Consider the following 12,521-nt stretch of genomic DNA (forward strand, 5'->3'; position numbering starts at 1 on the left):
ATACTGCACCCGGAACCCAAACTGTTGCATGAACATAACAAATCCATCACCGAATCAATGAAGGAGATGCAGAAAAGATACGTTAACTATGCAGCGCGACGCAGCTCACATGAAGCGAAGCATGTGTGATGGGATTTCATGTAACGAATCGGGAGAAATGAAAACGCGTAAAGGATGAATCCTCATCCGTATCACTGAGCGCACGCCCGCTCTTCGCTCTGCTGAGATCAGACGCAATTTGCACCGTGGAGCACCTGCACCTCTGAGCAAAATGAAATTTCCGGATTCCTCTGAATTCCTGCAAAGCGGGACTTTTTGCTGCCCGGTTAATGGGAATTTTGTCAGCCGTGCTTACTAGACACAATAAACGGATAATAAATAGCGCAGTCTGCGGACAGCAACAGCCTCCGACAATCCATTAACCAACGAGACATGTTGCACATTCCAGCTTATTAGTCTCATATCCATAATATATTTTAACAATCTCTCCCTGGCAGGCATTTTCTTAGAACAAACACACAGGTTGGACTTTTCATTTTTCATCCCTCTTCAAAATTTCAGAGTGAAAAAGAGCTGGTAGCGAACCATTAGTGATAATTTGATCCTGTATTTGCACTGGAAATTGTAAATAGATTTTTTTGCCGTTCTTTTTGTTATGCTTGTTCCCTCGTCGTTTTTCTCCGCAGAAGCAGCATTGTGTAGGCTGGGGGGGAGCAGCGAGGAGGCAGCCTGGGCAAACACAATTTTGACAATTTTTTGTACATGGTGCCTGCTTTTTGTAAATAAAGCCTTCCCCCACCCCGCACTGTTTGCTTCCCACTTCATCCAGCTGCTTGCTGAGCAACGAGCAGCGTGGGTCCCTTCCAGCTGAGCGCGCATTACAGAATCACAGAATCACTAAGGTTGGAAACATTGTGGGTATTTAGGGGTTTTTTGCTGGTGGGATGGAGCTGGGCCGTCCTGGCCCTGGCCAGTGGGGCAGCGGGGGTCCTGCGTCCCCGCGGCTGGGGGATGCAGGGTCTGGTTGGGCATGGGGGTCCCTGTGGGGGCTTCAGCTCGCTGAGCGAGGGGTTCCCAAAGGCTCCGGCTGGAAACTGGTGGGGGAATGGCCTTGCTGGAGCAGCACGACCTGCCCGCATACGGCTGCCTGTTTCCAGCGTAACCCCTCTGCTAATTTGCCCAGTGCTCACCCAACGGCACCCCAGATCTGTGGGCACCCCGGGCCCCCTCAGAGACCGGGTTATCCGGGGCTCCGGTGCCGTCCCAGCGGGCCAGCGCTCAGCACCGCCCTGCTCCCACCGCAGAGCTCCCGAGTGCGGTCCCGCTCCGCCCGGTGGTCGGGGGGCGGGGGGCCGGCTGCGGGGCGGGTGGCCCAGCTCAAAGCGGGGCCGGCGAGGGCTTAAGGGATGCTCCGTTTACTCCCGGCGCAGCGCAGCGGACCCAGGCTATACGTGTATGTGCAGACGAGAGACCACCCGCCCGTCGAATCCCACGTCGGATGCACGCGTGGCGCCGCGCAGAACGCCGGGCCGCCTCACGCAGGTGCTGCGTTGCACGGACCGCAACCGCGGGCGCGCCCGAGCAGTGCCCAGCCCCGTGTGAACCCGCGGCGCTGCTGCGCCCCGACCCGTGCAAGCGCGGGACTGCCCCTGCAAGCAACACTGCAAGGCCGCGCCGCCCGCAAGCGTGCAGCGGTGCCGCTCCCCTCCCGCGCTGCAGGACGGTTGGCGGGGCCGGTGTGGCGCGCGCCGGGCGGGGCGGGGCGGGGCAAGCGCCGTGCGGCCAATGAGCGCCGGGGCGGTGCCGCGCGCGGGGCAAGTTTGCCGGTACCGGGGCGGGCGCCAATCGGCGCGGGGGCCGGCGGGGCGGGGGCCAATGGGCGCGCGGCGGGGCGGGGCGGGGCGCACGGAGCCCGTCCCGGCGCTCCGGGAGTGCCGCGCGAAGGCGCGGGGCTGAGCTCCGCTCTGCCGCGCAGCAGCCCGGTCCCGGCGCGGTGCCGCGCCGCCCGGCGGGGATGTCTGCCAGCGGGGTGTAGAGGAGCGCCCCGGTGCCCCGGGAGGATGTCGGGGAGCGGCGGAGCGCTGCTGCTGCTGGCCGCGCTGCTCGGCGCCCCGGCGGGCGCGCAGCCGGCGGGGGAAGCCGCCTGCCTCCCGGTCCGCGCCGCCTTCCAGGTGCTGCAGCCCGGAGCCAAGTGGGTGCCCGAGAGCCCTGTGCCAGGTGAGACCGCCCGGCCCCGTGGCCTGCCGGGGCTCGCCGGTGCCCTGAGGGCGGGGGCATGTCGTGCCCGGGGGCCGCTCGGGTGCGGCTGCTGCGCCCGGGGCGGGGGGGCGCGGGGGAGGGTCAGTGTGCGGCGGCGGGACCCCGCCGCCCGCGGGGAGCTGCTCTTCCCGCTAGCTGGGCTGCAGGGCTGCCGGCTGCTCGGCGGCCGTGCCCGCCGGGCTCCGCGCTTCGGGGCAGGAGCGGGGTCTGCGGGGCAGGAGCGGGGTCTGCGGGGCAGGAGCGGGGTCTGCGGGGCAGGAGCGGGGTCTGCGGGGCAGGAGCGGGGTCTGCGGGGCAGGAGCGGGGTCTGCGGGGCAGGAGCGGGGTCTGCGGGGCAGGAGCGGGGTCTGCGGGGCAGGAGCGGGGTCTGCGGGGCTGGAGCGGGGTCTGCGGTTAGGCCCCTGAAGTGGAAGCCTCCGAGAGGAGCGGGTCTCCTACCGCTCTCGTTGTGTTCAGCGGGGTCTTTCCTCTGGAGGTGCCTCAGATGCAAGCCGCTGACTGCCGGGCAGGGCTGGCGGGCTGCCTGCAGAGCCAGCCCCCCTCACGCACCTCCGTTGGGGGGCTCCCCTCGTCCGGAGCGGGGTGCCGGGAGAGCGCGCCGTCCCTGCAGCGGGCGGAGGCACCGCGCCCCCGCCGGAGCCGTGCCCGCAAGGCGCTGCGCGGCGAAGCCGTCGTGTGAGGGAAATCCCGCCCCGCAGAGCCGCTCGGAGAGCAGCCGGACCCTCGTCCCCAGCCTGAGCTCAGGGGCTGCCACAGCTCCGGAAGACGGGGCTGGAAGGAGGCGGCACAGCCTCCCCTGAGCTGTGCGCGTACCGCGCGGGGTGCGTGCCCGGGCGGGAGGCGGTTAGGGATCGGGCCCAGGCGTGACTCCGCTCTGCGGTGAGCGGTACAGGTGGGCGCCCGGGTGGTACCGCGCCACACCTCACCGCCTGCGCCCTGTGAGGCCGCTTCCCTCTACGTGCCTGGTTCCTGTTTTAAAATGTGAGTGAAATACGCGGATTCCCTGCCTTCTAAAGGTGCTTTGGCAGCTTTTTGGTGAGTAGGGAGCGTCGGCCCCTCCAGGCGGGTGGCTGTGCGCTTGAAGTGTCCTCCGTCCGCAGACGGGTAGGTGTTGGTTACAGGGCTGCCCGAAGAACTCGGGCGCTGTCGTGCCAGGTTAAATACGCAGCGGAGAATGCCTACCCTGAAAAGCTTATGATCAAAGTATGAAAAGGAGGAGATAACGAGCGAACGTGACAGGCAGGGGAGGTGCAATGAGATCATCGCCGGCAGTAGCTGCTTTTAATAATGATGTGTGGAGTTACATTTCTTGCACTGAGTGTCACACAGGCCAGGAATACGAGAGTTGCTTCCGCAAGGATCTGCTGCAGCGCGGGAGAGGGAGGGGAGGAGTGGGGTGCCTGGGGCTGGGACGGCAAGGTGTTGCGTCTTGGGACGGCAAGGTGTTGCGTCTTGGGACCGCAAGGTGTTGCGTCTTGGGACCGCAAGGTGTTGCGTCTCCTGGTGCAAATCCCAAACCCTCTGGTCTGTAGGACTGTCACAATACCTCGGTTTACTAACAGCTCTTAGATCTAGCGGGAGAGTTTTAGATGTAAGTCCTGGCGAGAGAGTACCTTCCCTATCCCTACCTATCCTTACATCCCCTTCCCGTAGAATTTTTGACTCTTTTCTTAATGCTCCCTTCAGAGTAGCTGCAGGAGCAGCATCTCTTCCTTCTCCATCCCACAGGGCCTTGGTCTCCTGCTCAGCATGGAGGTAGTGCTGGAAATACTTTGAAAAGTTTGCATGGAGAGTTGCAGGGAGGGAAAAGAGCTGCTCTTACCACCGCTAAAATGACAAATGCTGTTTGTAATCAAAGAACTGTCTTCCCCTGCTTCTGTGAGAGTTGGTGCGATGTTTGCTTTGATCCCTAAGTAACTTGCTTTGATCCCTAGGTAACTTTCTTGAAGTGCATTTTTACAGCGAGAGGTGCCGGGGGACGGGCAGCCGGGGTGCTCCCAGCGGGTCGCTGCAGGCTGGGCTGTGAGTGTCGGGCTGCTGGGGCCTCCACGCCGCAGCGGGGTTGGTCCTTTCCCCAGAAACTGGTGGCATCCTTCATCCGCGCTGCAGGCAGCGTGGTGCTGCCTGGGCTGTGACTGCAGCAGGTGCCTTTGCCTGGGCATCTTCCTTTCCCGGCAGGATTCGGGTTGCTGCAGTTGCTCCGTTGTGCTCTTGCCCCCCTGGGAGCCCCAGCTGCATCCCTGATACTCAGGAGGAGTAAAGGAGCCCTTTGCCTCTCTGCAGAGCCTGGGTAGCTGGATCAATATCTCCCAACAGGGCTGGTGTTTCAAGTGAACGCTTCCAGCTTGTTATGATGATAAAGTTCCCACATATCAAATTGAAAGTGGATTTTACATTTGCCTAAGTACATAAACTTGATCATAATTAAAGCAATGACTGCTTGCTTATACCTTGGATCTAGCCCATCTTGCATGACTCTGAGTGGTAATTACACTTCAGAGCACTTGCTTTTCCTAGTAGCAGCTGCATAAATCTCTGTAATAGGGGAACATCACTCAGGGACTATTTTCCAGGCTTCTGTTTATTGCTTTTCTTCCTTTCATACATCTGTCAATTCAAAAAAGTTTTGGAGTTCCCAGTTGCAAATCACCACGGAATCAATTCTGAGAACCTTTGCCGATAGATTGTGTCACCCTGGAGAAACAGAGGGTTTAAACAACTTACTTAAAACATGGGCTTTTTTGACACAAACGGAAAACAATGACTTCTGGAAGCCACATTTTGTATTATGAGCAGTTGTGGCTGAAGGCACAAGTAGAGGAAACGCTGCCGAGTTGCAACACACACAAGAGAAATGTCCCATGGCTCCGTTTTACTGGATCAGCGGTGCATGGGCTGGGGGGACATGGGCACAGTGCTCCCCGTAGAGAAGCCCAGCCACACCAGGCTGATACTTTTAATTAAAAAAAAAAAAAGGCAATTGTGATAAATGTGAGGGAGGTGTCGTGCTGTTTCATGAGTGGTATTGATGTTCTGGGAGTAATTCTAGCTGAAGGCGTGCATCAGGCAGCAAGCAGAAACTTGGTCTCCTCTGGTCCTGCAGCCTGGGGACCAGGTTTTTTGCAGCTCTGGAGCACGCTTTGGCATGCTCGGAGGCAGGGAGCAGCACGACCTAACTATTGTCAGCTGCAGCTGACTGTTTGGCCGGGTGGGAGGATGTAATTCATGCCAACAGCTCAACTCAAGCTGGATGAGATGCCTTGTGCTGGAGAGGAGTGAAGGCAGGGTGATGGCAGAGTGCTTCTCACAGGCTTTTCTCAAGTTGAGACGTAATGCCAGCTGGTGCGATTCTGTGCCGGGGTAACTTCCTCAGCCCTTCACATTCATTAATAACTAAATTCTCTTTTTCTTACGCTGCCTGTCTTGGTTTTGTTCCTTTAGTGTTTTCCCCGCATAATTTCTCATGTATAAACAGTAACTTGAATTTCCATTATCTTCTGGTCTGTTTTCCTCTCCTCTTTGCCATTCGGATTTCTGTGTGTTCGTGGTGACACTCCGGGTAATTGGGCTGGTGCATGTGGGTAGAGGGCAAGGGGCAAGCTGTTGCCTCGCCAAGGCTGGGAGAGGGGATGGATGTCTCTGTCCCTGGTTGTGTGGACGCTGAGGAATTTTTTTTTCTTGGCAGAAATACTGGCCGGCGGGTCTGTCTGCCTCCTCCCACAGCGGAGTGCAGTTTCCAGCTTTTTGATCATTCTCTTTGATGGAAGCAAATATGGATTCACCCTAAGAAAATGGAGGAGATTAACCTTTTGCTTTTGGAATTGAGGTGTAAAGCTTCACAACCGGCTGGCTGAGCATGTCAAGCTTTCTTCTCTTTTCTTTTCTTTTTGGCGGCTGGCGTGTGCTGATGTACAATTTGAAAACTAGAAATCCCAACTCTTCCCGCTGGACTCGATGCACCTTTCCTCGGGAGGTGGCTCCCTTTCTACTCCCGCTCTTTTATTCTGTTTTTCCTGAGTGGGACTAATGATAGTCCTCCCCATGTGGCCTTTCCATTTAGCTTTGCATGGTGGTTTAAGATCTTAGTTTACTAGATAATTGAGTTTTCTGTTCTTAATTATTTCAGGCTTGCAAGTTCCTCTCTTGATAGTTGAGAGCAGGAGCAGAACCCTAAAGTTTAGTAACCTCCCCAGGCAGTGGTTTTATAGTGAGATCATTAATTTTATTTTTTTTTCCCAGGGGTTAATTTTAACAACATCCTGAAGAGTGTTCTTACCCCTCTTTGGAGCGGCTGTGGGGTGTGTACCTGTGACCGTAACAAACGTGTAGGGTGAGTGGGTGCCCACAGCTTAACTCCGTATTTTTGATGACAGTGTTGTTGATGCATTTTTGCATCTGTTAGGAGGCAATTCTGACCCTGTAAAACCTCTCTATTTTCTCCATAATGTCTTCTTTTAAAAGATGCAGTGTTACAGAGCGTTATATTTGCGTGACAATCATCTGGCCAACATTGCAAGACTTCAGTGGGAATCCAGAGGCAGACGGCCTTGTGAAACACAAGATAGAGCAGAAAATAAAGGGTAATTAAGCAGTAATAAATATCCCATGTAGTACCCATACTGTTCCAACTCTAATCACCTATTGAACAAGGTTGGTTTATAATTTATATCTCTTTAATTAGGTTTTAAAAAGATCAGCACTTAACCTGGATTTTGAACAGTCGCATTTCCTTTTCTCCCCAAATGCTGAGCATTAAATGCCAGTGACAGATGCATGACCCCCTAATCACATAATTTAAAAGAACGTTTTTATTTAAAAAAAAAAAGTATTGAAATAGCTGGGGGAAAATCTGCTATATTTAAAGGTTGAATCATTGCTTTCATCTGTTTAAAGCATGATGCTGACTGCAAAATAATTAGAGAGAGAAAATTAACACAAAGCAGCAACTTTCTTCTGTGTAATATTAACGAATCGGTGAGCTAAGAGGCTGGGACGAAGCCCTCTGACATTTCCAGACCGCAGAAGGCGAAGGGTGCTGCTGCACGGGGTAGCAGAGCCCTCCCGTTGCCTGGGGAGGAGGCTGCAGTAATGCAACACTAAGCAGGGACAGGTTCTTCTTTTGGCGATGACTGGGGTAAATTTGGGGGGGAACGTTAATCTGATTTAAGCTGCTGTTGGGTCTGGGTGGGCAGGCTTGCGTGCCCCAGCGGAGAGCATGGCTTGTTTGCCTGTATCCGATGATAGGGTTGGAGATATCCTGGGACGCTGAAAATCAAAATACAATCCTTCAGCCTCCCAAAGGGGTTCACAACTGCCTGCAGATGATCTCAAGGGTTTTTTTGACATTTAAGCCACTGAAATTATTTTCACTTCTGCTGTACTACCCACCTATCTGTAGGAATAATTGAACATCAAAGTAAAATTTAATGCTTTAAATTCACTACTACCGGTCTTCAGTAAAAATTCCCCGTGTCAGAAGAAGGAGGAAGAGACAGGGTGCTGCTGAAATTACTGCATTACTGAGATTAGTTCTGTCAGCTAGAAGCGTATGCAAAATTACTGGAGCATTTACACTGCTGTTCCCCAAGATGGCATAAATGGCACAGCGCTCTGACGGTGCCTGGCATCCGTGCGCCTATGGAAGGGGCCACATCCAGCTCCTTCTCCCCCATGGGAGTTGGGTGTCGGAGGGTCAGGCTGCTGTGCTTAGCATCGCACCAGTGTCACCAATCTTCCAAAGATTGGTGTGTGAGCATCCAAGTGCCATTTAATAAAACTGTTGGGGTAATTCGTGGGACACTTCCTTTCCAAAAATGAATTTGTAATGATTTATAGCAAAAGGAGGAGGTTGTTTGCAAGGGCTGAGACTGGCATTACGAGGTGTAATGGCTTGAAACTTTAAGAAAAAGGGTGTTGTGTAGGTTGGGAGATAAAAACAGTCTTAACAGTAAGGGCCATTAGGCAGCGGAATGGGCTCTGCTATCTCGCAGGTCGGAGCGATCACTGGAGGTGTTTGTGTTAGATAAAATGCTTAGAGGGGGTGGATTAGGAGGCAGGGGGTAGGATTTGATGACTCACAGGACCTTTTCCATGGTATTTATGGAGCCAAAAACGTGCGGCAGTTTAATTCGTGCTAGTGTCTGGTCCGTAGGCTTGCGGTGCGTTTCCAGGCGTTCATGTCTCTGCATCCACCGTGCTTATGGAGCATGCGTGGTTTGCACAGCTCCTAGCACTGGGGGTGCAGGATCTGGGTCTCTTGGGTGGTGCTGCAGCGTGAGTGCAGAAGAGGGTCCTCTGAGCAACGGCGGGAATAAACCCCAAACATATTTGCAGGTCAAGCAGCGCTGTCCCTGTTTCACTGGTGTCTGCTGGGGCTGGTGTCAGTGGGCTGGGTTAGTGGCTCCTGCGGGACTGGGGTCCTGGGCAGCAAAACCTCCTTTCCTCACTACTGGGGCTTACGGATGGGACTCTTCGGGTCTGCTCGGCATCTGGGAAAGCCGTGTACAGAAAACAGCTGGCAGATGGGAGTCAGGCCCTCGCTCCTTGGCTCTCTGTAGCAGCGCTCTGTGCCGAAAAGGACCTTGTCCCTGGTAGCTGATAAGAGCCTATCCTGCCTGTATTGACCTGTTGCATTTACCGTGACGTTTCTGGTCGCCAGTGTTAGCTGGCTATCTCTAAAATGTTTTAAGCTGTCAGAGTTAATTCCCAGGCTTTTTTCTCCCCCTCCGTGATTGCTCTGCTACAGCATGTGTCTGTCTTTTTACTTGCTTCACAAAAATAAAAATCTGTTTAAGGGGAGAAATTGGCTTAATTGCTAAAAAGGATGGGAGGTGAGTAGATGACCTTGCTGCTTCCTATCTCTGGCTTTCACTCACACAGATCTCTTAATTGCCAACTCTCAGATTTTCTGTATTGGTATTTCCATTAATGGTGGAAGGCTTTTTTTTTTTAAAAAAAAAATTGAAATGTGTCCTAATATAATAAATGTAGGAGGAAATAAGCTGTATATTAACAAGAAATTTATGGTGATATTGTAGTGTTAAAGGGACCATGCTAAGCCTTTCTGAGGTGTAAACTGACTTGGATTTGACTTTAAAAAAACCTCTTTAACTTGCTGTTATATAATCGCTTCTCTCATTAATGCAGTGTCTTGCTGTTACGTGGTTTTATGGTCCCTGTTATTTTTTCGATGCATGAAATACCTGTTGCTGTGCTGCTCTGGAGTGGTTTAGCTCACGAACTGCTGAGACTCGGTCTTTAGATGTCGGTGGTGCTGGCTCTTTGTCGGGGGGTTTGATGAAGGAATTTGTGTTGTGCATCCTCCTTTGCAGAAGGGGAAACTGAGGCAGCGCGCGGGGTGGAGCCGGGATAGCGTTGTGGGACCAGCCGTGGGCTGAGCCTCTTTATCCCTGTTGCCATGCGTTGTTTTGCAGCGATGGCAGGACTTGTGTTGGTTAAAGCTGCTTTCCGCATGTGAAATGCATGTTGCAGATTAAGTCTTTCACGATGATTTTTCTCAGGCTGCGCCCGGGGAAGGGACGGGGCTGGAAGGAGGAGGGTTTCTGCTGTTGCTGCTCCTGAGCCCTGACAGCTGGTTCTCCCTTGGCGGTGTGACTCTCTTCTTCAGGAGGTACGGGATTGAACTGACATTAATATTAATCCTGTTCTTCTAGAGTACGCTTACAAAAGTGACTTTTCCCACTTCTAGTAATTAGTGAGAGAGTGGATGTGGTGTAGAAGGCTCTTAAGGAGGAGTGGGGAGCCTAGAAGGATGTATAATCCTTCCAGAGCAAAGATGTAGATTACCAAACTTACTCCATTTCCTTTTATTAAGAGGAATGAAAACCTCCGTAGCAAAGGACAAGAGGAAATGGCCTCAAGTTGTGCCAGGGGAGGTTTAGGCTGGATATTAGGAAAAATTTCTTTACTGAGAGAGTGGTGAAGCACTGGAACAGGCTGCCCAGGGAGGTGGTGGAGTCACCATCCCTGGAGGTGTTCAAGGAATGTGTGGACGTGGCATTGTGGGACATGGTTTAGTGGGCATGGGGGGGTTGGGGTGGTGGTTGGACTTGATGATCTTGCAGGTCTTTTCCAACCTTAGTGATTCTGTGAAATGCAAGGCAGAGCGAGGGCTGAGGGGTGCGTGGAGCCCTCAGCCCTGCCTGGGCTGTCGGCCGCTGGCTTGCGGACTGCTTCCTAATCCTGGTTCGGGGCAGTGCTGAGCCTCGTGGGGGGCAGCTCCTGCTCTGCCATGCTGGGGGCACGCTGCGGTTTGGGTGGCAGACACTGAGATGGAAGGTTCTTGCTGCTGTCTGGCCCTGGATAGCTGTTTTTAATGGAGTTGTTGCTTACTGTTTCAGTTTCTAACAGCAGCGTCAGATTAGATGTGTTTTGCGTGATGAGGGCTTTTGCTTTGATATGAGCTTGTTGCTCCACTTGTGTTTGCGGGGCCACGGTTTGCTGTTGGAAGTTGATTGAGACCTTTTGTTGCTGCTGCTTCCAGCTCTTCTGTTCCATCTTCTCCTGTTGTCTAAACCCAAAAGATTAATATACATTTTTTTCTAGATTTTATTTATCACCTTTTAGCTAACAACACTTCCTAAAATGAAATCTAACTGTGTCTCTTAACTCCGGGAGCGGGAGCTTTGGGAATGCTTTGGGAATGTAAAAACCTCAAAGTTTAGCATCACTGATCAGTGCTTTGGCTTGCAGCTGAAGATGCCGGAGGAAGCGGTGCTCCTCTTGCCTTTGTACCCTTCTGGTGAACGGGTGGAGGTGCTGCCCGTGCAGTGGCACCGCCGCTGCTGACAGCACTTGCCTTTCGCAGTGCTCGCTGCATGCCTCAGGACCTGTCCCTCCGCAGTGGGACTTGCACAAGTGAGGTGATGGCCCTTGGGCTTTACCTGTTGCGATGGAGGAAGGATGGGATGGTGAAATAGGTGGGACGACTCAGGAGATATATACAATTTAGAAGTCTGCACTAAAAAAAAACAGGCAGTAAATCATCATTGTTGTGCATTCCTGTTGTTACTGTTATTGCTGTGGATACAGAAGGATGGAGATTGCAGACAAATAACAGTTGTTATTTGTTTTAAGCTAGTTTTATGTCTTTATGCAAATTACGAGCATATCCTGCATGCTGAATTATGTGCATTGCTCTATTCATTGTAAATCCACAGCTGCAAATCCTGGCTCCTTTTTCCATCTCCCGCTCCATCTCTTCTGGCTGCCTGCAGCTCCTTATGGATATGCTGGTAGGCACGCGGGAGGCAGCGGGGCGATGCTCTCTGTTGCTCTGCTTGGCACCGACACATCAGTGGATGGAGCTTGTGGGACCTAAAGTAAGCAGTGTGCTGGCATGCGTGCATATAGCAAGCTCCTGGGGGCTATAGCTCAGCAGTTCTGGTTCTGCGTCATCGGTCGTCTTCCTGAGCTGCTTGCTCAGGACAAATTCCAGAAATGTAATTGCAGCGATACCAACGTATGGACTTGGTTTCCTCTCCCAGCAATTCCAGCTCCTAATGCAAATATTCTGCCCTTCTTGTGTCTCTCTCTAGGGTCCGATCTGCAAGTATGTGTCCCGAAGGGCTCCACGTGCTGCTCGAGGAAGATGGAGGAGAAGTACCAGGCAACAGCTCGCCTGAACATGGAGCAGCTCCTGCAGTCTGCCAGCATGGAGCTGAAGTTCCTCGTCATCCAGAACGCTGCCGTCTTCCAAGGTGAGCGCTGGGAGCGGTCCAGGCACAGGGTGGGAGGAAGAGGTGCTTCTGCTTCTCTTCCTCAGCACCTGGCAATCAGAAGTGCAGGTGGCTGGAAGCTTTCTGTTCACTTGTTTTCATATGTTTGTATATATTCTGTATGCTCATTTATGATAAATAATACACCTGGTTTGGTATATGGCTGCTCTGCAGGGCTTGTCCTAAATATTTCTATAGCTGGAACAGCAGATGTCAAAGACTAAACCTCTTCAAGTGCAAATGTAAAAAACCAAAAAAGAAAAAAAAAAAGAAAAAAAGAAAAACCCACTTCTCCAAGTATTAAACTGTCTGTCCAAGTGCCACCTTGTGTGATTCTGCCAGTCCCAAAACCCATGTTGCAGCAATGTGATCTGTTTGCAAACCTGGTGTATTGCTTGGTAAGCATCTGACTAAAATGTGTGTATTAATTATTGTTATCTGCCGCAAAACAAAGTTGGTTATTCCACGTGAAGGTGGGCAGAGGCTGCCTTGTTCACAGGTGTGGTCCCTGGTGCTTGCCATGGG

At 52.9% G+C, this 12,521-nt stretch overlaps 1 protein-coding gene across 1 annotated transcript in view; it reads left to right on the plus strand.

Annotated features, from left to right (window-relative positions):
* The first annotated feature begins 2,060 nt into the window (after positions 1 to 2,060).
* Positions 2,061 to 12,521, plus strand: part of GPC3 (glypican 3) — a 155,789-nt gene continuing 145,328 nt past the window's right edge. Inside the window, exons 1-2 of the mRNA XM_059824489.1 lie at positions 2,061 to 2,217; positions 11,817 to 11,978. Coding sequence (XP_059680472.1) covers positions 2,061 to 2,217; positions 11,817 to 11,978 — 319 coding nt within the window. The remainder of the gene's footprint in view (positions 2,218 to 11,816; positions 11,979 to 12,521) is intronic.

The sequence above is a fragment of the Gavia stellata genome, chromosome 14, assembly GCF_030936135.1.
Source record: "Gavia stellata isolate bGavSte3 chromosome 14, bGavSte3.hap2, whole genome shotgun sequence".
In the NCBI taxonomy this organism is placed as follows: Eukaryota; Metazoa; Chordata; class Aves; order Gaviiformes; family Gaviidae; genus Gavia; species Gavia stellata.